General features: G+C 49.5%; 7 protein-coding genes across 7 annotated transcripts; 3 read left to right on the top strand and 4 right to left on the bottom strand.

Moving 5' to 3' along the window:
* Positions 1–2032: 2032 nt before the first annotated feature.
* DACRYDRAFT_106844 (uncharacterized protein) lies at positions 2033–4672 on the bottom strand (the record flags this gene model as incomplete). Its single annotated transcript, XM_040768348.1, has 18 exons — positions 2033–2115; positions 2163–2241; positions 2293–2400; positions 2468–2559; positions 2608–2634; positions 2859–2877; positions 2933–2955; positions 3005–3057; positions 3107–3152; positions 3205–3262; positions 3315–3388; positions 3439–3453; positions 3507–3602; positions 3651–4095; positions 4145–4250; positions 4299–4409; positions 4461–4548; positions 4606–4672. 18 exons carry the CDS (start codon positions 4670–4672, stop codon positions 2033–2035), a joined length of 1590 nt encoding a protein of 529 aa, XP_040629682.1.
* A 644-nt stretch (positions 4673–5316) lies between these two features.
* Positions 5317–8554, bottom strand: DACRYDRAFT_106843 (uncharacterized protein; the record flags this gene model as incomplete). The annotated part of the gene is made up of 10 exons (XM_040768347.1): positions 5317–5424; positions 5480–5802; positions 5857–5974; positions 6020–6584; positions 6634–6885; positions 6937–7021; positions 7072–7902; positions 7961–8355; positions 8405–8468; positions 8530–8554. 10 exons carry the CDS (start codon positions 8552–8554, stop codon positions 5317–5319), a joined length of 2766 nt encoding a protein of 921 aa, XP_040629681.1.
* Positions 8555–8733: 179 nt separating this feature from the next.
* Positions 8734–9210, top strand: DACRYDRAFT_21746 (uncharacterized protein). Its single transcript, XM_040772534.1, has 2 exons — positions 8734–8951; positions 9006–9210. The coding sequence occupies exons 1-2, from the start codon at positions 8834–8836 to the stop codon at positions 9125–9127; spliced, it is 240 nt and encodes a 79-aa protein (XP_040629680.1). The 5' UTR covers positions 8734–8833; the 3' UTR covers positions 9128–9210.
* A 186-nt stretch (positions 9211–9396) lies between these two features.
* Positions 9397–10955, top strand: DACRYDRAFT_78639 (nucleotide-diphospho-sugar transferase; the record flags this gene model as incomplete). Its single annotated transcript, XM_040776354.1, has 2 exons — positions 9397–9964; positions 10013–10955. 2 exons carry the CDS (start codon positions 9397–9399, stop codon positions 10897–10899), a joined length of 1455 nt encoding a protein of 484 aa, XP_040629679.1. The 3' UTR covers positions 10900–10955.
* An 18-nt stretch (positions 10956–10973) lies between these two features.
* DACRYDRAFT_21745 (uncharacterized protein) lies at positions 10974–13103 on the bottom strand. Its single transcript, XM_040772533.1, has 10 exons — positions 12691–13103; positions 12605–12642; positions 12479–12546; positions 12355–12427; positions 12229–12299; positions 12154–12171; positions 11551–12098; positions 11468–11503; positions 11163–11418; positions 10974–11114 (listed from the first exon to the last, which is right to left on the bottom strand). Exons 1-10 carry the CDS (start codon positions 13023–13025, stop codon positions 10995–10997), a joined length of 1563 nt encoding a protein of 520 aa, XP_040629678.1. The 5' UTR covers positions 13026–13103; the 3' UTR covers positions 10974–10994.
* Positions 13104–13396: 293 nt separating this feature from the next.
* DACRYDRAFT_21744 (uncharacterized protein) lies at positions 13397–14156 on the bottom strand. Its single transcript, XM_040772532.1, has 4 exons — positions 14083–14156; positions 13759–14022; positions 13650–13703; positions 13397–13598 (listed from the first exon to the last, which is right to left on the bottom strand). The coding sequence occupies exons 1-4, from the start codon at positions 14113–14115 to the stop codon at positions 13575–13577; spliced, it is 375 nt and encodes a 124-aa protein (XP_040629677.1). The 5' UTR covers positions 14116–14156; the 3' UTR covers positions 13397–13574.
* Positions 14157–21776: 7620 nt separating this feature from the next.
* DACRYDRAFT_36495 (uncharacterized protein) lies at positions 21777–21977 on the top strand (the record flags this gene model as incomplete). Its single annotated transcript, XM_040774411.1, has 1 exon — positions 21777–21977. A coding segment is annotated over one exon (201 nt), but the record flags the coding sequence as incomplete, so codon positions are not given.
* Between the last annotated feature and the right edge of the window lie 698 nt (positions 21978–22675).

Here is a 22675-nt window from a genome sequence, read left to right as displayed (position 1 = left end):
TAAGTCTGCTCACCTAAGAGTGCCAAGAGTCTAAGCAGGCAACAAGGAAGTGGAGTAGACCTGATGACTAAGACCTATCTACAGTATAGGTATCTGTGGATGATCCTAAGAGACCAAGTCTGAAGAGACAGTCCCAGGCAGAGTAGGCCTTATATTTATACCTCTGTGGTGGAACCTGCTAGAACATCTTGCTTACTCAGCCTAGTCAGGTGATCAGGTCATATGACCAAGGATGAGGTCATATGAGGTCATGCACAGCCATGCACAGCAGGTCACCTGACCATCCAATCCTTCCAGCAGGTTCCAGCACATGCCAAGGTATACCAGCTACTTCCATGTCATAAAGGCTTAGTCATGTCTCTTGACCAAGCAATGAGCTGGTGCCCTGACATTGACTACCAGAGAGCATGGCAGGAAGATCCACAAGTGTACGCTGCATGGTTCTGGCTTGTGACCAATATGCAATCAAAATATGGTGTTCAGCCAGGTGATTTCTATAACTTTGATGAGACTGGCTTTGCCATGGGCATGATCAGAGCAACAACGGTTGTGATAAGCAGTGAACGGACAGCCTGGCCAAAGGCTATCCAGCCAGGGAACTGGGAGTGGGCAACAGCTATCTGCTGCATTGCAGCAGATGGGTATGTCCTACCCCTTTTCTTTGCATGCTTGGGTGGCACCACCTTGCAACATGGTATGCAGGCAACAACATCCCAGGGGATTGGGTTGTCAAACCCACTGACAAAGGCTGGATGGACAACACTACTGGTCTGGAATGGCTTATGCACTTCAACAAGTGTACTGAGAACTGCAGGATTGGTCAATACCACATGCTGGTCCTTGATGGTCATAGGAGCCATGTCATGGTTGAGTTTAACCAGTATTGCAAGGATCACAATATTGTCCCCCTCTGCCTACCGCCACACTCATCACACTATACTCAACCTCTCGATGTCAGCATCTTTGGGCCTTTGAAGCATGCATACTGCAACCAGATCTCTTGGCTCTCGCAGTGTGGCATCACAAGCATCACAAAGCCCAACTTCTTTGCCACATTCCACACTGCATTTGCATTGGCATTCACAGTTCAAAATATTAAGAGTGGATTCCAAGGTGCTGGTCTGTGAATGCACAGGCAGTCATATCAAAGCTCACATTACACCCATGGATGCCTACACCTCTGCCAGTCAATGAAGAACTGGAGCAGCCATGGGTCTTGCAAACACCAAAGACTGCAGCAGAGACTGCCTCCCAAGCAACACTCATCAAGAACAGGATTGCCCAGCATCAGGGGAGCTCACCTACCTCAATCTATGCATTGATTAACCAGCTTGCAAAGCATGCCATTGAGCAAGACCATTGCATGACACTCTTGACCAGACAAGTGCAGCTTCTCAAAGAGACAGTTGACCACCTTTCCAGATGTCACAGGATCAAGAATCTCTGTCTCCAGGACTCTGGAGTACTTACTGGTGCACAAGCCAATGAGCTCTTGGCAGAGCAATGTGTTGGTGAGCTGGATGGGCAGGATCAAGACAGAGGGGAGGCTTGGTTGAATCAAGCAAATCTGGGTGCACAATGCTGTAGACTCTGCAGATTGCCTGGACACAACTCCAGGATGTGCCCTGGTGCAGAACAAGTAGATAATGTGCCTGTACAGTGGTCTGATTAATGAGATGTTGCTTTAATGGTGAGATATTGTACATCCATCACAGAGGGTCCACAAACCTGACCCATTTGCTGCCCTGACCCGCTCACTGCTAAACTACATTATAGGACTTAACTACTGTAACATAGCCTACGCACTCGAGCTAGGGTTTTGCCGGTGCTCAGCACGGCCCCTTTCCCAGTTCTCCAGGAGACAACGTGAATTGTATTCGGAAGCGAACGCACAGCCTTTGGCGCGTGCGTGACATCTGGCCTTCTCTACTGAATGTGCGTGGTCCAAATGAATATGAGGCAGTATCGATGGCATACGACATATGAAAGAATAAATAACATCTAACTCGCTAAATTTCTGGGCGTTCTCACGCTAGACAGGTGCCGCACAGCCAAAGCTGGTCGCGGCCCCATTGGCGAAAGTCACCTGAATCGTAATGACCGCACCATATATCCCTGTGCGAATGTTAGGATGAGGAGCAGAAGCAGCACGAATCACTTACCAAGACAAGCGGTTGCCGCACCAGCCAGAGCAAGGATGAAGTTCATCCATTTAAACCACACTCTGCCGGTGAATAATCCCTGCATAACCGGATCAACATCAGGGAGGAGCTGAGTCAATGATCAACGTACCCTCTTCCACCGCGATATGTCCCGCCATGTATCGGAACGCTTGTGCGGTTGACCAGGAACATACGTAGGATCTCCCTTGGTTGCATCAACGATGACATCGAAGGCGAACTGCATCAAAGGCTGACAGAAATATCATTTGTCAAAGCCGCGGAAGATGACGCATGACGGCTCTTACCGGGAACGTGTACGAGTATTGCATGAGGAATGTGGCCCCGATCAGACCCTGCAATGTTTGCACCTGAGGAATGGAGCTCGCGATCACGAATGCTATGGACGGGTGAGAATCGAAAGAATGTGTAGACGGGTTTTGCGTACCGACAGCCCAGTAGACAATGACCATAACTACGGGAAGAAATCAGATCACTGTACAGAAGGAATGATTTATTTCTCGCACAGGTCCAGATCACACGGCCTCTCTTGGAGACCAAAGGTGGCCCTCTCAGCATATCTTCGACGAAGATTCTATTTGGACACCATTAATAGGAAGCGGAAACAGCAAGGCCTCGGACGTACTCATCTGATAGAATGTGTCAGTCAGTAGGTAATGATATCAGAAACACACTCACATGCGACCTTGACTCCGATCTTTACGAACCAAAAATGAACCAAGACTGCTCCGGTTGTCAAGGAATGCACTCACGTTAGAATATAAAGTTCCAGCAACTGTAATTGAATCAGCACAACCTCTTGGACAAAGCTATCTTTTACGCACTTGTCACTGTTAGGAGCGTAATGGCATTGCCGACGCTCTGCCAAGCGTATTTTCTGAAACGCGTTGAGTGTTATATCATGGCTCGGAAACACCTATCCTCACGAGACGCCTTGATAAGCGAGAGGGAGAACATATTGACCCTGCAAGGCTAGCCTTATCGCTCAACACGGCTAACGAAATAAAGAGTCTACACCGCTTACAATAGCCGACGATACCGTACATCACATAGACGATCATGATGACGAGTTCGGCACAAGCCTGCATATTGTTAAACGTATCAAAACGGGATAATCTGCGAAGCACAACATACGATTGACTTCCAGAAGTCCATGGGACGACGCATCTCCGCCATCATTTCGGGGAAGATCATCATTCCACCCCACGCTGCCCCACCGATTAGCCCGGTGCTCGGCTTTGACACCGATGTCGCGTACCGTAGACCATGTTCACTGCGCTACCGATGAGTAACGAGATAAAAAATGCAGAATAGGGAATGAATTACTCGCTCCATTGACCTTGTTGGCAAGGGTGCCGTCTACAATTGCGACGTGCTCAATAGGCGCAGGGGGGTCGATAGGAAGGCCATATGCGGCATTTGCTGTGACCCATCAATCTTTAAATCTCAATGAGCACCAATTGTACGTACCTCCGACATAGTTGGGGGGAGAATTCGCAAAGAAACCAATGCTAATCAAAATGACGGAGATATTGAGATACACGCTGGCACTGCCGACCCAAGCGACGCTCTTTAGACTCTGGATCTGACCTATACACATTCCAAGAAGCCCAAATATGAGCACGCTGACGATGAAGCACAGCTGGCTCTGGGTGATTTGGAACAGAGCTTGCCCGTTGCCCAGGATCACAGTCGCGACAATGACGATGAGCTGGATGGACTGGCCCGCCGTCGCGAAGCGGCGTGCTATGGGACCGGCGACGACTTCGACAAGATCGGCATAGTTCCGTACAGGATAGCGGTCAGAGTCGAGCCGGAGGTACATGTACAGAAGAAGCAGAGAAGTATATCCGGCACCGATGCCGAATAGCGCGTACAGAAACACACCACCGACATAGCCGACAGTGCTGAAAGCCTGGAAAGTGGTTACCTCCACATGCAGAATAATAGTGCAGAGCGCTCACATATGGCGCGTTGAATGGTCCAAGGATGTCGGTGGTGATCAGATAGAACATAGCCGCCCATCCGGCGGTACGGAGGGCGCGATGAGCGTTTAGCTTCTCTCGCTCTCTGTAGAGTCAAGTGAAAAGAAATACATAATGAAAAGACAACGCATACCGTTCGCTTAGCGTATCGTCCAGCTCTAATGGGGTAACAGTGACATTGACCGAATGCTCCTTCTTCTTCTCGTCTGCCCAGTTTAAGACCTTGGTGAACTGGCTCATACCCCTTAAGATATCCAGATAAGCATGATCATTTCGCACGAGAGAAATGTCCTACTTCTCATCATGCCCTTCCGTGTAAGTTTCCCGTTGGATATTGGCATAGTAGAGCAGCTCTTCTATGGGCGGCTTGTTGCCGATCCGTTCTGGAAAGACACGTCACTAAGTTGACACAAAGATTACTAGTAGATTGCACTGCATACTCATAACAGTTACTTCAACTTCAGGGTCAACGGGTGCCTTGATATCCTCCTCGGTCGACTCAGCCATGACAATATCCTGTCCTTCAGTCCTGGGCAACAGATTGCACGAGTACGGAGGATGCGAGGCCGTAGCTCAGCGAAGAGAAGAACTCCGCACTCTGTGGTACAGAAGCACCATGGTTTGGCTGGGGTACTGGGGTTTATAGCAAGCCGAGAAGGTCAGATTCGCCAATGGGGACGCATGATACCCTCCATCCGGCTTATCGCCCTCACAGTGGAGAGCATGAATGCATTTTGCCAGCTGATCCGCCGTCCAGTCATTTGATTGGCTGCTGAGATCAAATCGAGCTATATAGCCAAATGAATGGAACGAGAGAGAGATGCGGGTCGAATCCTGTCTTGTTCCTGTTGCTTGTTGGCTGTCAATACGAAGAACGAAAACTCCGCCGTTGGATTCAGTTGGGAACCAAATGGTTACGGAACCCATGGAAACCCTTCCTCTGGGAATATCCGTCAGCTTATCGGGCGCTAATCTCAGCGTCAATTGGCAGCCCGGGACCGCCGATCGAGCCAGGAAAAGAACTCGTAAATCGAACGATCCCAATGCCTTATCTATACATACCGCAACTTGATACCGATCCCTGATACAATAATACAGACGTTAGTACAACATCGTTATGCTACACTGCACAGAACATTGGCATTGCCACTTCAAGTCAATGGAGTCCACCGAGTTCCCCGAGTCGTCTGCAGGAATACTTCACTCTCCATGTCGGGCTTCCTCCATGAGCTCTTTTGGGTTGGAACGAGGTTGGTGACCTTTGTTAGCATCATTAGCCCACAACCAGCTAAAACAATCCCGGAATCGACGTACCACGTACTGCATTCGTTCATGCAGATCGAGTGACAGAGCATCCCATACCGTCAATTGACCGGTGCGCATTGGGATTCGATTACAAGTCCGTGCATCCTCGATCCAAGCCACTTGAAAGTTGCGTACCTGACGTGGCTCGTGGCGCTGTTCCATTGCCCTTTCGATCAACTGACGTGCGTTGGTTTGGTCATGATCAAGCTTCATTTGCGCAGCAGTGGCGAGGTATATGATGTCCTGACGGGAGCGTTCTTGTAGCAACGGTCGATAGTCATCCGCCTCGAGGAGCTCTTCTAAGGTATCCTCGGCCCAGGCTGGGAGATGATCTAGGAATCAGGTGAGTATTACTACGTAAGAAAACCGCGGAGTTTCCCACGAACCGCGACTGAGTTGCTGGTAACCAGCTTGTCGATTGAGCCGCTCTAAAAGACCTTCTAACTTGTTTAGGTTGTCTTCAAATTCCTTGCACAACTCCGCTTGATCTTTCTCACACTTTTTCTGTGTCTTATGAGCACTTCGGCTAAAACAGTACAAGTCCCTTACCATCCACGCGTCCAACGCAGCGTCTTCTTCCTTCTGACACCTTGGGACGGGCCTTGGCTGTCCCTCTACCTGGGAATCGATGAATCCGATCTCGAATAGCTTTGTGACGACGATATGCAACATCACGACGTTACCGCCGTCAGCCGTAAGACTGGCAATTGTTGGTACAAACGGGACCGGAGAAAACCCAAGTTTTGTGTACCATCGTGCGATGCTTGTAGAATTGCCAGTCAGTTTAAGTTGCGTGTTGTCGAGAGCCTTCAACACTTCCTTGCCCTCCTTTGCCGCTTCCAATTTGATCCCCGACATTGCGATCTTCGTTCCGATCCTGATTTTGGCCATATTCACCGCCTTTCCGAGGCACTCATCAGCTGCGGCGCGAATTTTGTACCACCCATCTGTGAGAACGAAATTCAGGTGCTTCTTTCCCGCTTCTTCGGGCTTCTGTCCCTCTGACCACGAGATTTCGCAGACTGTGAGGACCATTGGTCTACTTGCAGGACAATCCTGTTCCTGAATCTTGCGGACTGCAGGACGTTCACCTCGATTGATTTCACGCTCATAGCTGAACGGAAGATGAGTAATGCAGATGGGTTAGGCATGCACACACTTACCGATAAAGCAACTGTCGGACAACTTCATCGTACGACCAGTGCTTGTGGAAGTCCTCTGGTTGAGCGCGAGCCATGCCGGCCAACTTCCAAAGAATGAGTGACCAATGGTTTTGGACCCACTCTGGGGTGGCAAGGCGACACCCGCGGCGAATAAGTTGAGCGTGGGCATCAAATGCACCTAAATTTTGCGAATTGATATTGAAAAGGTAGAAGACAGCGTTTTGGGGCGTTACGGAGAACAAGGCTGAGGGGCTAAACGGAGTTTCGTCATCATTTGCACCTAAGGACCGAAAAAGACCTTACATCTTCCACCGACTCTTCAGCTCAAACTTGTCATATTTTTCTGGCGCAATGCCAGAGGCCAGCAGGGTCTGTCGATGTCGAATATCTGTGCAGTTGGAGTCAAGAAAGACTCAACATTGCCATTCAGATTGTTACCTTCAAGGTCGAACACTCTGTTCCTCATGACGGCATCAGATATCTGTCGACGGCGCGCTCCGTTTGTTAAGTGGTTCGGTCCGCTCGTTTGAGATGTCAGGGCCGGGGGTTGAGTGGGTTGTTTAATGCTCGGTGTGCCATAATGTACAATGCGTTGGGGTTTTGCAGACGGAGGTGTGGTAGAGGCTGGGGTATGGTTTGTTTTGAAAGGGGTGACGAACTTCTTTGGAGTAGCTTTGGCGGGTGTGTGAGGCGCTTTGTGGCGATTATAATTTAGGGCTCGGATAGCGGGATTGATTAGAGCAGGTACAGCGGACGGTCCCGCAGATTCGGATTGACGGGCGGTCGTTTGGGGAGGGTTGACAGGAGCGGTGGACTGGAGAAGTGACAGCGGTGCGGTGTTTTCTCTTGAAACGGATGTTCTCAATACCTCATTCTCTGATGTGTGGGCGGTACGAGTCGGCGAGACAAGTGCACCGTTCTTTACTTCACTGAGAGGAGTACGAGGGGCGGTAACCGCAGTTGCTTTGCCTTTTCGGTCCAAATGCGATGTACTGATATGATCAGAAGTTCGATCGGCGGCATCGCAGTTAGTGTTCATGCCAGGTGAGGGTGACCGAGGGTAAGGGGTATCGCCCTCATGATCCTCTTCCTCCCACTGTCGCTGACGCTTGAGGCGCTCTTGAAGTGTCCGCTCATCGGGAGGCTTCACTGCAGTACTTCCCCCAGTCGCAGAGAATATATGAAATCCGGATGTTGGGATGTCTACTGGAAGATCATCGTAGTCAGCATCATGCAAGGGATCTGTTTCCACGTCGGACTGAGGCCAGACTGAGCGCATACAGTCAGTGTTCAGCCTATATAATTATCAAAAAAGCCCTATACTCACAGATCATAGTGGTGTTATGATCTGTATACCCCTCAGACGGTTGCTCAGTAGCCTGTGCCAACGGTTGATCGAGTGATTGGTTGACGTTCGAGGTCTCCGTGGCGCTCGCACTTTGTCTCATAGCCTCATCCTCTCTCAGAGTGTCCTGAATTGCCTTCAACCTCGCCTGCCTTATCTCATCTGATATTGGAGGCCGCGTGAGACTTGTTGAAGTTGTCGGGGATATGGCGGGACGACCAGAAGACGCATTCGGTTGCGGTGCCTGTACTGCTAGACCAGCTTGGATGGCAGCTAATCGTGACCGTTGTTCTGACTCGGACAAGACGCGTGTAATTGGATTATTACGTGAACATGAGCCCTGTGAGGGACGTCGACCAGAGGACGTGGCTTGAGAACTAGGCAAACCCATAAGTAAGGCACCCGTTCATGCCAGACGGAACGCACGCGACGGCTCTCTCATCGTGGGTGGTGGGTGCTGAGAGACGAGGGCGTTTATAAGGACCGGTCTCTATATGTAATTGTTAGTGTTCTGCGTTTCCATCGCAAATAAGAAAGATGTAAGTACTTACCAGGTCGCAGAGAGGAGGTGGTCATCCTGGATGATGGTCGCTGGACGATGAGAAGGACGCGTCTGAATGTGGGTCACGTGTCGGACGTGATATTGTCAGCTCTTCACATTCTCTGCTCGCTGTCGAACGACGTCCAAGCTTCATTCATCACATCTGCTGATACAATTGGTTGTACGTCGCAATCCAGCATATCAACAATAATTGAATTCGTATTGGAGGCAGGCGGCGTATCGACGGGACGCTGAGGCGATCTTCTGTTAGAGTGCAACTGTCTCTCAGCCAGGCAATTGCGCTGTCTGCTGGGATGGCTAAATCAAGAGTAACGCCACCACAAACGCCCTCAAGTCGTACAGCACCGGCCAAGAAAGTGGCACCATCATCGGAGAAGAAACCTGCAATTTCAATGTGGCAAAGCTACAACGGTGCGCACCATTTTCACGACTCAATAAGCACCGCTCATGCCGTTTTTTCAACAGCTCTATCACCTCGTTCTCGTATGATCTTTGGAATTTCTCTCTTTATTTTTGCGGGAGCTGGGTTGTATATCTCCGATAAGCTGGAAGAACGGCTACTTGCATCATCTCCAGGAAAACGATGAAGACGGTGCTGGGAGGACAAGGGGTTGGGGTGACGGTGATTTACAGCACACTTCCACGAATCAAAACATTTATTTGTATCTACTAATGCGATGCTGTTCATGTGGAATTGAGCTGTAGTTGAACTTACTTTCGGAATTGCGTTCTCATCGCCGTTGCATCGCACGTTCCTTGACGCTGTCAGGGAACACAGCCCGCCATGTAGTTGACCGTCTCGTATTTATAGCTCGTCGGCGAGCTCTACACCAACCACCAGTTCATTCTGCGAACGATGCCTGCCATCCCTATCGACCTGCTCAAGCGGTACGAAGCCGCCGGTCAAGAGCACCTGCTGCATTTCTATCCGACGCTCTCTCCTCCAGAGCAGCAAGAGCTCGTCGCACAACTTGCAGCGCTGGACGTGGAGCGCGTCAACCGCGTGTTCAAGACCGCCGTCGAGTACGAGAAGGCCGGAGCCTCATCTGCTGCGATCAATCCCCTCCCTGCATTTGCGTTCGATACGATTATCGGTGCACCGGAGAAAGAGGCTCAATGGCGTGATATTGGGCTCAAGGCGATCGCAGAGGGCAAGGTGGGCGTCCTGCTCATGGCCGGCGGACAGGGCACGCGTCTCGGTTCGTCTGATCCCAAGGGATGCTACGATATTGGTATGCCGAGCCACAAGAGCCTCTTCCAGTACCAGGCGGAAAGGATCGCCAAGGTGTCCAAGTTGGCGGGAGGCGCCAGTATCCCCTGGTATGTGATGACCAGTGGGCCGACGAGGAAGCCAACAGAGGCGTTCTTCAAGGCGCACAATTACTTTGGTCTACCCGAGAAAGACGTAATCTTCTTTGAGCAAGGTGCGCACTATCCTCTTCATATAGCACTAGTCTGACGCATACATGCAGGAACGTTGCCCTGTTTGACGATGGACGGCAAGATCCTGCTAGACAAAACCTCCAGCCTAGCCGTGGCTCCGGACGGCAACGGCGGTCTCTACGCCGCCCTTCGCTCTCCTCTCTCTTCCTCCGACCCCAAGCGCACACCGCTCTCCGACATGGCAGCCCGCGGCATAACTTACATCCATACCTACGGTGTGGACAACTGCCTGGTGCGTGTGGCCGATCCCGTTTTCATCGGCTACTCGATGTCGAAAGGCGCGGCATGCGGTGCCAAGGTGGTACGCAAAGCCTACCCCACCGAATCAGTTGGCGTAATCGCCATGCGCGGGGATAAGTTCTCCGTTGTAGAATACTCCGAGATCACCGAAGCCCAGGCTCATCAGATCGACGCTGCAACCGGCGAGTTCGCTTTCCGCGCCGCTAACATCGTCAACCACTTTTACACGCGTGAGTTCCTCGAGAGCATCGCTAGCATCGAGGACGAGATGGCATTCCACATTGCGCGTAAGAAGATTTCACATGTCGAGATTCCCTCTGGGGAATACGTGAAGCCCGTCAAGCCGAACGGGATCAAGATGGAGCTGTTCGTGTTCGATGTCTTCCCTTTCACGCAAAAGATGGCCGTGCTGGAAGTCTCGAGGCAGGAAGAGTTCAGCCCACTGAAGAATGCGCCCGGCACCGGTGTAGACGACCCGCAGACGAGCAAACGCGATCTCCTGGCTCAGCAGAAACGGTGGTTGGAGGCTGCGGGCGCGAGGGTCGCAGAGGGTGCAGAGGTCGAGGTGGGCCCGCATGTTACATACGCTGGGGAGGGACTAGCAGGCGTCGAGGGCTGGGTCCTTGTCCAGAGCGGGGCCGCAGACACCCTGGAGGCGCTGCACCTCCTTCAGTAGTTTCAGAGAAAGGACTCTAAACAAGAGATTGTAACAAGCATAGACATTAATGCGCTACCCAGTCGTACACTTTCGTTCGCGTTGGCCGGTGGGCGTTAGTCCACTCCAGACAAATCAGGGGTCGCAGGTGGCATCATATCCAATACTTTTGTTCCCCGTCTCTCCAGCTCTTCTCGCAGGAACGCGAACAGCTTCTGCGTCCTCTCACCGGTCGGCTGGCTGCGCATCAGCAACGGCACCTCATAAACATTGAGGCCACGCACCTCCTTGCAACAAGTGATGAGCTTGTCCATAAGCCGGGCCTGCGAGTTCTGCATCTCCTCCATCTGGAGTCTTAGCTGCTGGTTTTGCGTCTCGGCGACAGTAGCAATCCGCCGTTCTCCGTCTGCTGCGTGCCGGGATTCGTCCACGCGCGCTTGGGCTAGCAGTACTTCGAGCTCCTTGGACCGGATCACACAGTCGAAGTGCTTTTCTCGCAATTCGTACTGCCTCAACACGTCCTTCAGCCGCTCTCTCACCCTTTCGTACACGTCAGATTTACTCCAACACACCCAGCGAAAGCACTCACATGCCATCAAACAGCTCTTCCACCGCCTTCCTCGCTCTACTCATCCATCAGCGCCCAATAAGAAGCATAGTGACCCCACGCACTCAGCTGGACTATCTGTCCAGTTCTTCTGCAACAAGACCCGCTTCCCATCTGGCAGCTCCTTCTCTACCTCCGGCCCCGTCAGATCCATCAACTCGACCGCGAGGATCTCATCTCCATCTTCCATTCCCGCCTCGTCCGGTGTCGTATCCGGCTCCAGACTTCGCCCGACATGCGTGAAAAGGAATGTCATAGGTGGCGGCTCGCGTTTCTTCCCCTTCGCCTCCTTGCCATCCACGCTGGTAACCACAGGGCCCTTGCCTTTCTCCTGCTGGCTCAGCGTGGCCTCCTCTGCACTCGCCATCCTATCCGTCCACGCACTAAATAACCGAGAGAGCTTCGTCTTTCGGGAGATCTTGAAGAACAGCTCGGCCCTGTACTTGCACACGACCTTGACTACCAGGTCGGACGGGGCCTGCCCATTCGGGGCCAAACGGGAAGGGTCGCGTCTCCGCATCAGAGCTGCAGTGCGCCGCTCAACTTGGGTCTTCATGTGCGCAAGCTCCTCTTGCACTTCTTCAATCGACCCAGCAAGGCGCTTGCCGTCGTCCTGCATCAGATGTCAGTCACGTGACTCCCGAGCGCCCGCAAATCAAGTATCGTACACGCAACTTCCGGTTATCCTACACCACACGAGGATTAGTTACAGCTCCCAATCTAAATAGACACATAGTGCACACCTTCTGCAGTTCCCGCGCCAAGTTCTCCAACTTCGTCCTCCCTTGGTTCGCCTTTGTCAACTGGGATTTTGCTAAAACAATCCCAAGTAAGCACGGCGCACGACCACAGGACAATAGCAAACGCACCCGCATCCTTGTCTTTCGTCAGCTTTTGCCTCTCCTTCGCGTGCTCTCGCTCAAGACGTTTCATCTCCGCAAACTGCGTTTCGGGTGAGCACATTAACTAGGCGCAAGGAAAGCAAGGACGGACCAGCTCAATATACTTTTGTTGAATGGCACTCTCAGTCTGATCCTTGATCGAGTTTCTCGCTTCCTCCGCTGATTCGTCGCATCTTTAGCTATCTCGCTCGAACGAATGCTCTCTTAAATTACTCACTGATCTTCTTCTCTTCCTCCTCCCCATGCACCTCCTCTCTATACACGTATGAGCACGTTGCACCACATACCCCAAAGCTAACTTACGACTCCAACGCAGCAATGCGACTCTTCACACTCTCATACATAGCCATTACGTCCGGCGGATCAGGTTTCTTCTTCCCTTTCCCCGGAGTGTTCTGGGCCGTACTGCCCCCACCCGGAGTAGCGGTCGCATGCGTACTGGCGGGAGCAGGCGACTTGGACGCTCCATTTATCTGCTTTGCGGGGGTGGGAGGCACAGGTCCCACAGGGGGAGGACCTGGTGGACCACCGTCTTGTCTTGCTCCAGCACTTGGAGCAGCCTTGCTCCCTCCTGGCTTGGTGTCCAGATGGTTCTGGGTATGCGCATTCGGTGCGGTCGCTGTGCTGGTGGTAGCCATATAATCAAGTCAAGTCACAAAAAGGAGATAGTCGACCAAAGTAAGTAGACTATCTAGCCCAAATGTCGACAATGGTCGCTGCTCACTGTGTGCGCAGGCCACTGACACCAGTGTGTGGCAGCAAGGGACTTCATCATCGGAAGTAAATTTCTAGTCGTTCAACACGGTCACTCCAGGGATCATCAAGACAGGTAAGCGCTCGTCCGTGATGAGAGCAGAAGGGTATGAGAGTAAGAGTGACAAAGTACATACTCGCAGACGTGCAGAGTGTGGGGGAAATGGGAGTGTGGACCGAACGCATCGACAGGGACTCGACACATCAGCAACCTCTCATTAAGGCATAGTATTCAATGCATCCCCATCCCAACTTTCCAACATTGCTCCAACATAGTGGCCCAACTTTGTCATGAAACATGTGACGGTCCTTGTTGGAGCATAGTTTGACGTTAGGCGAGCTCATAGCGCTCGTCTCGCCGTCTCTCTGAATTCATCCCGTCCTACGTGCCTCTCGAGACTCTCATTCACTATATTTCCACCAATACTTGCGGATCATGACTGTTGCTGGGAGTGGAACTATTACACATGTCAGCATTCATAACGAACTCCCCTCATACCGTCACTCACGATATCTCTCAGCTGCCCTTGAGTCCTCTGGTACTCATCTTCCAACCGCTTTGCCTACATCACCTCTAAGCACCTCTACATTCAACCATCTATTCCGATTGTTACGCACTTTCTTATTCAATGCCTGCAACTCCTCCTCGATGTCCTTCTCCTGCACTTCCAAGCTCCTCTCCATAACCTTCCTCGGTTCCTGAACGAACATTTTCCCTACACCTCTATACACCCGGACCACCTCCCCTTCAGGAAGAGCGGAAATCTCCCCACTCGTGAGCTGCGATATCTTACGGGCTCGCTCAGAGGCCGCGATTTGGGCGCGGACCAGGGAGAGCTCGCGTTGTGCGGCAACGGTGCGGGCTTGTATTTGCTGAAGCACCTGAAACGAGGTAAACAAGAGTGTGATTCGGCCTGTGGGACAGATAATAATGAAACTGACCTTGTGAAGGGTATCGTCGGAGAGACCGGACATGGTTGGCCGCGCAGGTCACACTGCTCCTCGAGGGTTAACTATTTTGGGGGATTTGGGCGTCCGACGCAAAGCCGATAGTGCGAGGTTCAATTTCATGAGGGAAGAAGCAGGTTTGCCTCCGTGCCGGGCTCGGCAGGAAAAGTGTGGCCTTTGAGACCCCTATAATTTTGGCCCGCTGTGGGCCAATTCATTTGATTCGATCTCCTGGACCCTTGTACACAGCCACTAAGCGGGATCAAACGGAATCACCAAACGAAGTTCTTGTGCAATCATTTTGATATCATTTTATCTTCATCACTATTGTACTTGTGAAAATATTGACATTAAAAGTATTGTTATTAAACTTTAAATCAAAATCAGACTTGCAATAATGCCTGAAATAAACTTACTTTGTCAGGGCACACAAGGGTCCAAAAGGACACTTGAGAAGTCAAACTTTTGCTTCGATAATTAGGTAAGCAGCACTGCAGGGAGGTAAAGTTTGTTTCTATTGAGGTGCTATTGCCATGGAGTTTCAATTGGCTTAGTAATTATTACATGTGGGAGGGAATTCCTCCAGTGCCCCCTCCTCAGAGATATTGCTCTCACAATGCCCCTCCAGAGGCAAATGCTCAGAATGCCCTCTCCTTCATGTGCTCACATAGTGTGCAGCATTTTCACCCATCCAAAACAAGGGCAGGAACAAATCAATGCTACAGGGGTCCTAATATCTGTTTGCTGCAGTTAATATATATATATTCAAGACAATGCATCAACATTAAGAACCAAATAAACAGAACATGATTCAATAAGCTCTGCCCCTTTTTTCTAACTTTTCTCTCCCTTTTTGCTGCTCTGAGATATGTTTAGCCACTCCATGGGGACAGGACCCCCAGTGCTTACCCTTCACCCTGTTGACACATGATGCAAGCTGTAAGTTCTGTGAGCACATGAAGGAGAGGGCATTCTGAGAATTTGCCTCTGGAGGGGCATTATGGGAGCAATATCTCTGAGGAGGGGGCACCAGAGGAATTCCCTCTTACATGTGGACACACTTGTGGTTTTTATTTCAGGGTCCTTTGGGAGAAGCAACACAAACAAGAGTTTTTTACTTCCATGACCCATGAACTTGAACCTTGCACTCACTACATGTCAGGGTCTGCTTGTGGAGGCAGTTTTAGGTGTTCTTATATAAATTAGGGTTTACTAAGAAGTAGTGACACTATACTGTCTGCCAAATAGGAAACCACATGGCTTAATAGTATATCTATGCTTACCTGAAGTTTACATACACAAGGAAATCTGCAACTGCGAGAACTATAGATAACAAGATTCCTCCTGATTAGAGTACATAACTCATTATTCAGCTTACCTATGTCTTATCCTTCTCTAGCTTGTGCTAGATGTAATGTCTGACTCAGGGTTCTTTCATCAATGATATTTCACAATGGAGTAGAATATCATCACACTGTCAAAATGCTAGATACACTTTTTTTCATCATGGCCAAAGCATAACATGGCATACAAGCAAGCACTAAATGTTCTAAGGTTATCCCTTCTAGCACTCCTTCTTCTCCCCCCAGATACTGTTGACAAGCTCCAGCACCAACCACTGACAAATGAGACAGTAGAGGAGAAGGGCTAAGTAAATGTATTAGCTTAGTGCATATAGTGAAAGTCCAAATATGCACTGATTGTCCCTACAACCATCCAAGGATGTGTGTGAATGAAAGTGCCGGCACCATTGACCAATCCTGTCAGGCAAAAAGAATAAAAGATCATGCCCCAGCATTGCCATGTACGGCCCCTCCTGTACACAAGGGAGCCCAGCTGGGTCACTGAGCCAATAGAGTGCCCTGTTCTCATTTGCAGGTTTGACCAGTGTTGATATCCTAGGACAGCAGCATCAGGGAGAGGATAGATGTCCACCAGAGACACCTCCTTGCTGTGTTTGCAATGCTCTTGGTCCAGCAATGTTGTAGCAGTGTCAGGAGGGATGCTGTCCAGTGACTCGCAATGCCAATCGAGGTGATTGACCTGTGGAAACATTAGCAAGTTCTCAAAGACAGCATGATGATATTCCACTCCATCATCGCCCTGTTCAAATATTGGATTTGCATGATGAGGAAGGAATATCATCATATGAAAGAAATAAGACTTACCTGATGACCCTCCTCCAGAACCTGCAAGGGAATGTCTTCCCCTATATGTGCCACCTCAAATGCACACCTCATTGCAGCAGCAATCATCAGTTGGTTGGCGACCATCAAAGATTCCTCCTTGTTCATCATGCTGATGCTGTGTGTTGCAGATGCAGCAGCTGGGACTTCAGTTCCATCCTCCCTGCCAAGGGGGATGGTGCTCAGCGTGCCAGTGCTGTCCATCTGTTTCACTCCAGGCACCTTCTTTCCCTTTTCCCTCCCATCTGCAACTTCCTCCTTCTCCTTGTCAAGATTTGATAGCTCCTCTAGAAACACCATGATGGGGTTGTCAGTCACTGTACTTGTCAGGGAATCCATATTGTTTGAGCTTGCACTTGATCTTTGTTTTTGCTCAAGACAGATGAGAGTAAGAAACTAAGAAGGATGTAAGTAAAGATGGCATAAGGATGCCTCATGCATGACCCACCGATGCGGTGCCCCGGAATTGCAGGCTTCTCCCTCTATTCACTATAGGGGAACAAATGCAGCCATGAGGCTGACATGTGGCGCAAGCTCATTCATCAGTCTTGCTTGTTTTCTCTGCCATTAGAAAATATTATGCTGATGGAATATCATTGTGCTGTCTAGATGATGTAGACATCCTGATGAAACAAGCCAAAATAGTACTTTGCAGATGAGAAAATGGTGGTGATATCATGAGATGAGTGCAGAAGTCCAATATCCTGACAATCACATGATGATATCAGGGGTCAAGGGTGGAGGCCCTTGCACAGCAAGTGGATGATCTTCTCTTGACTTAACATCCACCTCCTCAAGTCCTCACCCTTCAAATCACACCTGAAGTACTGAGAGAGTATACTGGAAGACTACCTTGGTGAGATTTATCTTAGGTCCTTGACCCTTGGCATGTAACTTTCTAACTCTCTATCAGTCTCCTCCCAGATGAGTGTTACAACAGCACCAGCAATCTCCTAATGGTTCATTCCAATCTCCCTCTCATTGGGCCTGTGGCTCCAGGTCAGTCATTGCTCTTGTCTAGGAGATCAAATACTGAAGCTTGGATAGATAATCCGTGGTCTCTCCAACGGGTTCAGCGTGATGATATTCCACTCTGCTCCAGGGTTTGCCTCCGTGGCACTGCACACAGGCCCACAGCAATGGCACCTAGTGCTCTCATCACAGATGGTGACAGAGGCATCACCATCTTGCCACTCCATGTGGCCCCCAGTACACATTGTTCATCTGGATTTTGGATTTGGGGGTGGCTGGCTGACATGAGACTCAGATAACCCACTGCTCTGTCTTCAGGGACAGCATGGCAAGATCCCACTCCATCTCAATGATGCTTGCCTGTGAGGCATCAATCTCACTGAAGTGCCTCTGAGGGGCTCCACCAACAATATTATCAAGTTCATTTGTTTTGTCAAATTGAATTGCTTGGATCTGAGGAGCATGCCTCCTCCATCTCAGCTCTCATCCTCAACCCTTACTTCTACCCTTAAGCAGCTCCACCAGTCCCCTCCTATTCCTCCTCCAGGTTACAACTCAGACTGGTATGACCAGTTCATTCACTCCCTCCCCATGTACAAAGCGGACATCCTCAAGGACACAGCAACTATGAAGGTGGGACCTTGCCAACAATCCACTACTACCACCACCTCCTCTCCCATTACCACTAGCAACTTGCCTCCTGTCAATGCAGTTTCCCACTCAAAGTTCATCCAGGTGCCCCCTCCCACCCACAAGCCTTTTATGATGGGTTACCAAACCGGACAAACAGCTGGGGCAGCGTTTGTGGCAGTGGCGGAAGATAATGCTCTTTGAATCAACCATGCCAGCCAAGAATGGGCTTGCAGGGTTTACCTCTGGTTCAAGATGCTTACCACGGGCTATTCTCAAGTCACCACCACTGACTTGAGTGATGACCAGCAACTCAATCATGCAGAATGTGGGGTTAGGTCTGTGGAACTGTGAGGGAGTCTGCAGGAAATCATTATTCAGACCCATATGCCTACTATGCCAATTCACTTGTAGTCCAAACACCAGATTTGTATTAGGACTGTCTGATCTGTAAGCACATTCTCTTTCAATGTATTGTGCTACCTGCTTGATAAGCAAGGACCTACTCTAGTGATGAAATGAGATGTGATTGTGGACCCTTGAATGAAACTGTTGATATTAACATTGATATTTTGATGTGACTCTCTATAAATATTACTGCTGAAATCATACTCACTGACACCGTATTAACTGCACCTTGCTCCTAAATTCTTGCTTCATTATGTGGAATACCTTCAAACTGCTGTTGACCTGGGCTACCAAGCTATTTGCATGTGGTTGACTTCATGTCAGCCAATCTTGATGGCAATCATCACCACACCAACACAGCAGATCTGCATGTGGAATGGCAAGTCCACAAAACGGGAATACATGTTGAGCATCCCAGGAGTATGGATTACAGGTGAGTTTATCAACCCCTTCTCTTTCAAAAACTGACATTCACCCAGTCCATCCCATCCAGCCTGCATGCCTCTGAAATGGCAGCCCAAGGCATGCACCAGGTGTCCATCATGTCAACAGACCAGGAGGCTATGGCCCAGCTCCCAGTTGTACCACAAGCATATGCAGATGCTGGATCTGCGTGAGGCATCCATACTCAATTCACTTCTAAATTGCAGTATGGCCTCTCAGTCAGAATCTCAGGCAGCGTGGGTTGCTGACATAACACTGCGAGAAGATGAAGGTGGCCTAAGGTGTCGATCTCCAGATGTGCCTTCAGTAATGTTGGAAATTGAAGACCCAGGTGGGCTCTGCCACCTAGGTCCTGATGGAACAAGCATGGACCCTCCTGCATGCTCAATCTCACCCAGTGGCATTCAATACAGCAGTGATTTGGAGGTTGAACACACAGTGATATTCCACTCCACCTCCAGCTCATCATCAACATCTTCATTCAAGAATGTCCAAACTGTATGTCCTGGTCTTCATGCCTCAAGTTCCCAGGAACTGTCCCTATCTGCTGATCACCATACTCCACCCATCTCTCCCCTCATCCTGCCTGTCCCATCATTACAGACTGCATGGGCACTACGCACCTGAAGCAAGGATGAAGACAATATCAACCTGATGGAAGATGGTCTCAATTGATTGGAACTACTCCAGGGCAACAATGTGATTGTGTTGCCAACCTTAGAGAATGTCTCAACAGATGACATGGATATCGACAGTGATGAGCCCAAGGAAGTTGAGATTCAGGATGAAGAAGAGTTTGCCTGGAACAGGGATGAACCTTATCCATTCAACACAGCAGAGTCTGACAATGGGGTTGATGTTGACACCCTCAACATCACAGTTCCCCAAGTTGACCTTGTCACCACTTGCCAGGAGCATCTTTCAAAGTCTTCAAAGAGATACTCTGGAGTACATGACAATGCGGCTGTGCGAGTGATCAGCTTGTTGCTGGTGTACCTGCATGCCATGTATCATCTTCTCCACACTGCCTGTAAACTTCTGGTGACTATGCTTTACATGGTTCTTATACATGTTGGTGTTCTTGATGCTGACACAGAAGACCCCCCCCCCTACTACTTTCCAAACTATCTACAGACAATCCGGGCTGCAAGATTGATTCCGGAAATGAGTTGTCTGCCCCAGGTGCTGGCAGCTTGCGCCCAATGCAGAGACACACCTCTTGGCATCCAAGTGTGCCTGCTGTGGTGAAGATCTCTTCAAAATCACTCATATGTGGTGTAATCAAGACTGGCACCCTTGTCTTCAAGCAGCTCATGATCTGGCCTCTGATCAGTTATTGGAGTTTTTCTCACAGCCAGGAGTGGAAAGTGCATGTCTCATGTATTTGGATTGCCCCCGTGACAAATTGACCTATTGGAGCATTCAAGATGGCCATATTTGGAACATGCTTGTTGGTCATGATGGCAACCCTTTCTTTCCTAGCACACAAGCCAATTTGCAAGAATATGATTCTCATGAGTTGTGTCTGGGTCTCATAATCTCCATTGATTGGAAAGTTTGAGTGTCCCACACTCCAACATGCACTGACAGGAAGCAGGTTCAATCCCAACTTCTTGACTAACAATGCTCCTCATTCAACAGGCATGAAATCAGTGCAGGTTGCTAACCTGCCACCAGCCTCAAGGTATTCTATGCTCTAAGTAATTATTTTCCTTGCACTGATGGCCAAATGCAGGTTTTGACCATACAATCTTCTCATCACAACAGTCCTTCCTGGACCAACTGAACCAACCACTGATGATTTGAGTCGATATGACAAAGAAGATGTTGATGATCTCTTGGGCCTCTGGAGGGATGGTGCGTGGGTCAAGACTGCTGATTATCCCCAGGGGCAGTTGGTTTGCTGTGCTGTCATTGCTGTAGTTTGTGACCACCCAGCAATGTGCAAACTTTGTGGATTTGCTGATCACAATCATGCTCAATTTCCATGTACAAAATGCCAAGTTCAACAAAATGAAATGGTCTTTCCACTGGACTGGCCAATCACACAGTGCTGCAGGGAAAGGCACAAGCGCCAGGGCGCAAAGTATCACACCATAGTTGATCAAGCTAAAAGAGATTTGTATGCCAAGCAATGGGGAGCCAGATGGTCCCAGCTCTGCTGGCTGCCATATTTCAACCTGGTCACCATGGCAGTAATCAATCTGATGCATGCCCTCTTACTTGGTGCATGTAATCTTGTATATTCTATCTCTGACTAACTGCTTTGTAGGTATATCTTGAACTCTCTGGTTCAAGGTGTGGGTGAGCAGCAGAAGGTGTGAGAAAGGTCACAAGATCAAACACTATATCTTGCATGAGAGACTCAAGACATCTGGCCAGCCATGAGAGCTCAATGAGATTCACGCCATTCTGAGGACTGTGAGTACCTGTGTATACCGTCTTGTTTAGCTGACTGTTTGTCAAACTAGTTTGAGATGCCTGGATGGTACTTGAAACTCCCTAAGATGGTCAGGTACCCAGCAGGAGGGAACCTAATGTCAGACAAATGGCAAGTGCTGATTATACTGTATGGCCCTGCTGTGGTAAGTCTCTTCTATCTCAATATCCAGTCGATCACTGACTACATTTACAAATTCCACCTATTCTTGTCAAGGCCACAGCAGCCAGCAAAGGGGAGAGGTGACAATACAAGCTTCCTAACAATGATGAAGAACACCCAAGAGTGCCCGAACAAGCTGCAGATAACTTCTTGCAACTAGTGACTGTCATTAAGATATACACCAGAAGGGTCATCATAAAGGCAGACATACAATGGGCAGCATTGCTGTATTGTGCCTTCTTCAGGCAATCCACTGAGGTACATGGAATGCTAATATCATTGCGCTCTGAGGGAGAGTGCAATGATATTCCACTCCACTCTATCTTCCCTCCCTTCTTGCCTTTCCATTGTTGTGCTGTGAGAGACAGCACAATGAGATATTCCACTCCTTCTGTTGTCATCTCAACTCCCTCTTTCTCTTCTCATTCCATGTCTCATCTAACACTGACATTATCCAGATATATGGAATGCTGAATGTGACTCCGACATTCCATTGGATCACTCATATGGATGAACAGTTTGCTGGATATGGTCCAGCACATGGGTGGTGGACTTTTTTGTTCAAACAGCTGAACAAATTGTTGAAACAGTTCAAGACAAACCACCATGGTGGAGGCGAGATGGAAGTCACATTTGCCCATGAGTTCAAGTGGTTCATGAGCCTCATGCACACAGTCAGTGATTCATTACTGTGGATACACAGACATATGATTCGTTCTACAGGCAATGATTCTACAGAGTGAAGACAAAGATGAGTTAGCACAAGCACTGGGCAATGTCATGTTCAGTAATGCCCAAGACTTGGCACAGGCTGGGGCTTTGGCTGCTCTGAACAAACTGAACAAGGGACCAGCCAATGATGTCCATATTTGTATGTATTTCCTCTTATCCAGTAGTATACTGCTCACTCCTGATCAGGGCCAGAGGCTTTCACCCCCAAAGGTGCAGGCATGTGGAAATCTCTCAGGGAAGGCATCTATGCTCTGCTATTAGAATAGCTTGAGATCACCAAGTTCAGCATGAGCGCAAGCTTCATCCCCCTACAGGCAGCAAGTTCCTCAAAAGGGAAGCACTGGTGCATTGCAGGCTAGTCCTTGAAGGCCAAGCTATTGATGCTGTCCTGGCCGAGCAATCTTCGAAGCCCAACTCCCTGGTCTTACGGAGACTCAAAGATGGACATCTTTGGGTGGGAGAACTAAGACAAGTTTTCATTCACAGCCAAGTTGGGCTTGGAACAAGAACATTTGTTGAAGTTGCATGGTTGGTTCCCATGCAGCACTGACTGTGTGTCAGGGCACCAGCTCATTGCTTGGTCAAGAGACATGACTAAGCCTTTATGACATGG

The sequence above is a fragment of the Dacryopinax primogenitus genome, assembly GCF_000292625.1.
Source record: "Dacryopinax primogenitus strain DJM-731 SS1 chromosome Unknown DACRYscaffold_7, whole genome shotgun sequence".
Taxonomy (NCBI): Eukaryota; Fungi; Basidiomycota; class Dacrymycetes; order Dacrymycetales; family Dacrymycetaceae; genus Dacryopinax; species Dacryopinax primogenitus.
Note: the sequence above shows the minus strand (reverse complement) of the source record. Positions and strands in the feature narration are given on the sequence as shown.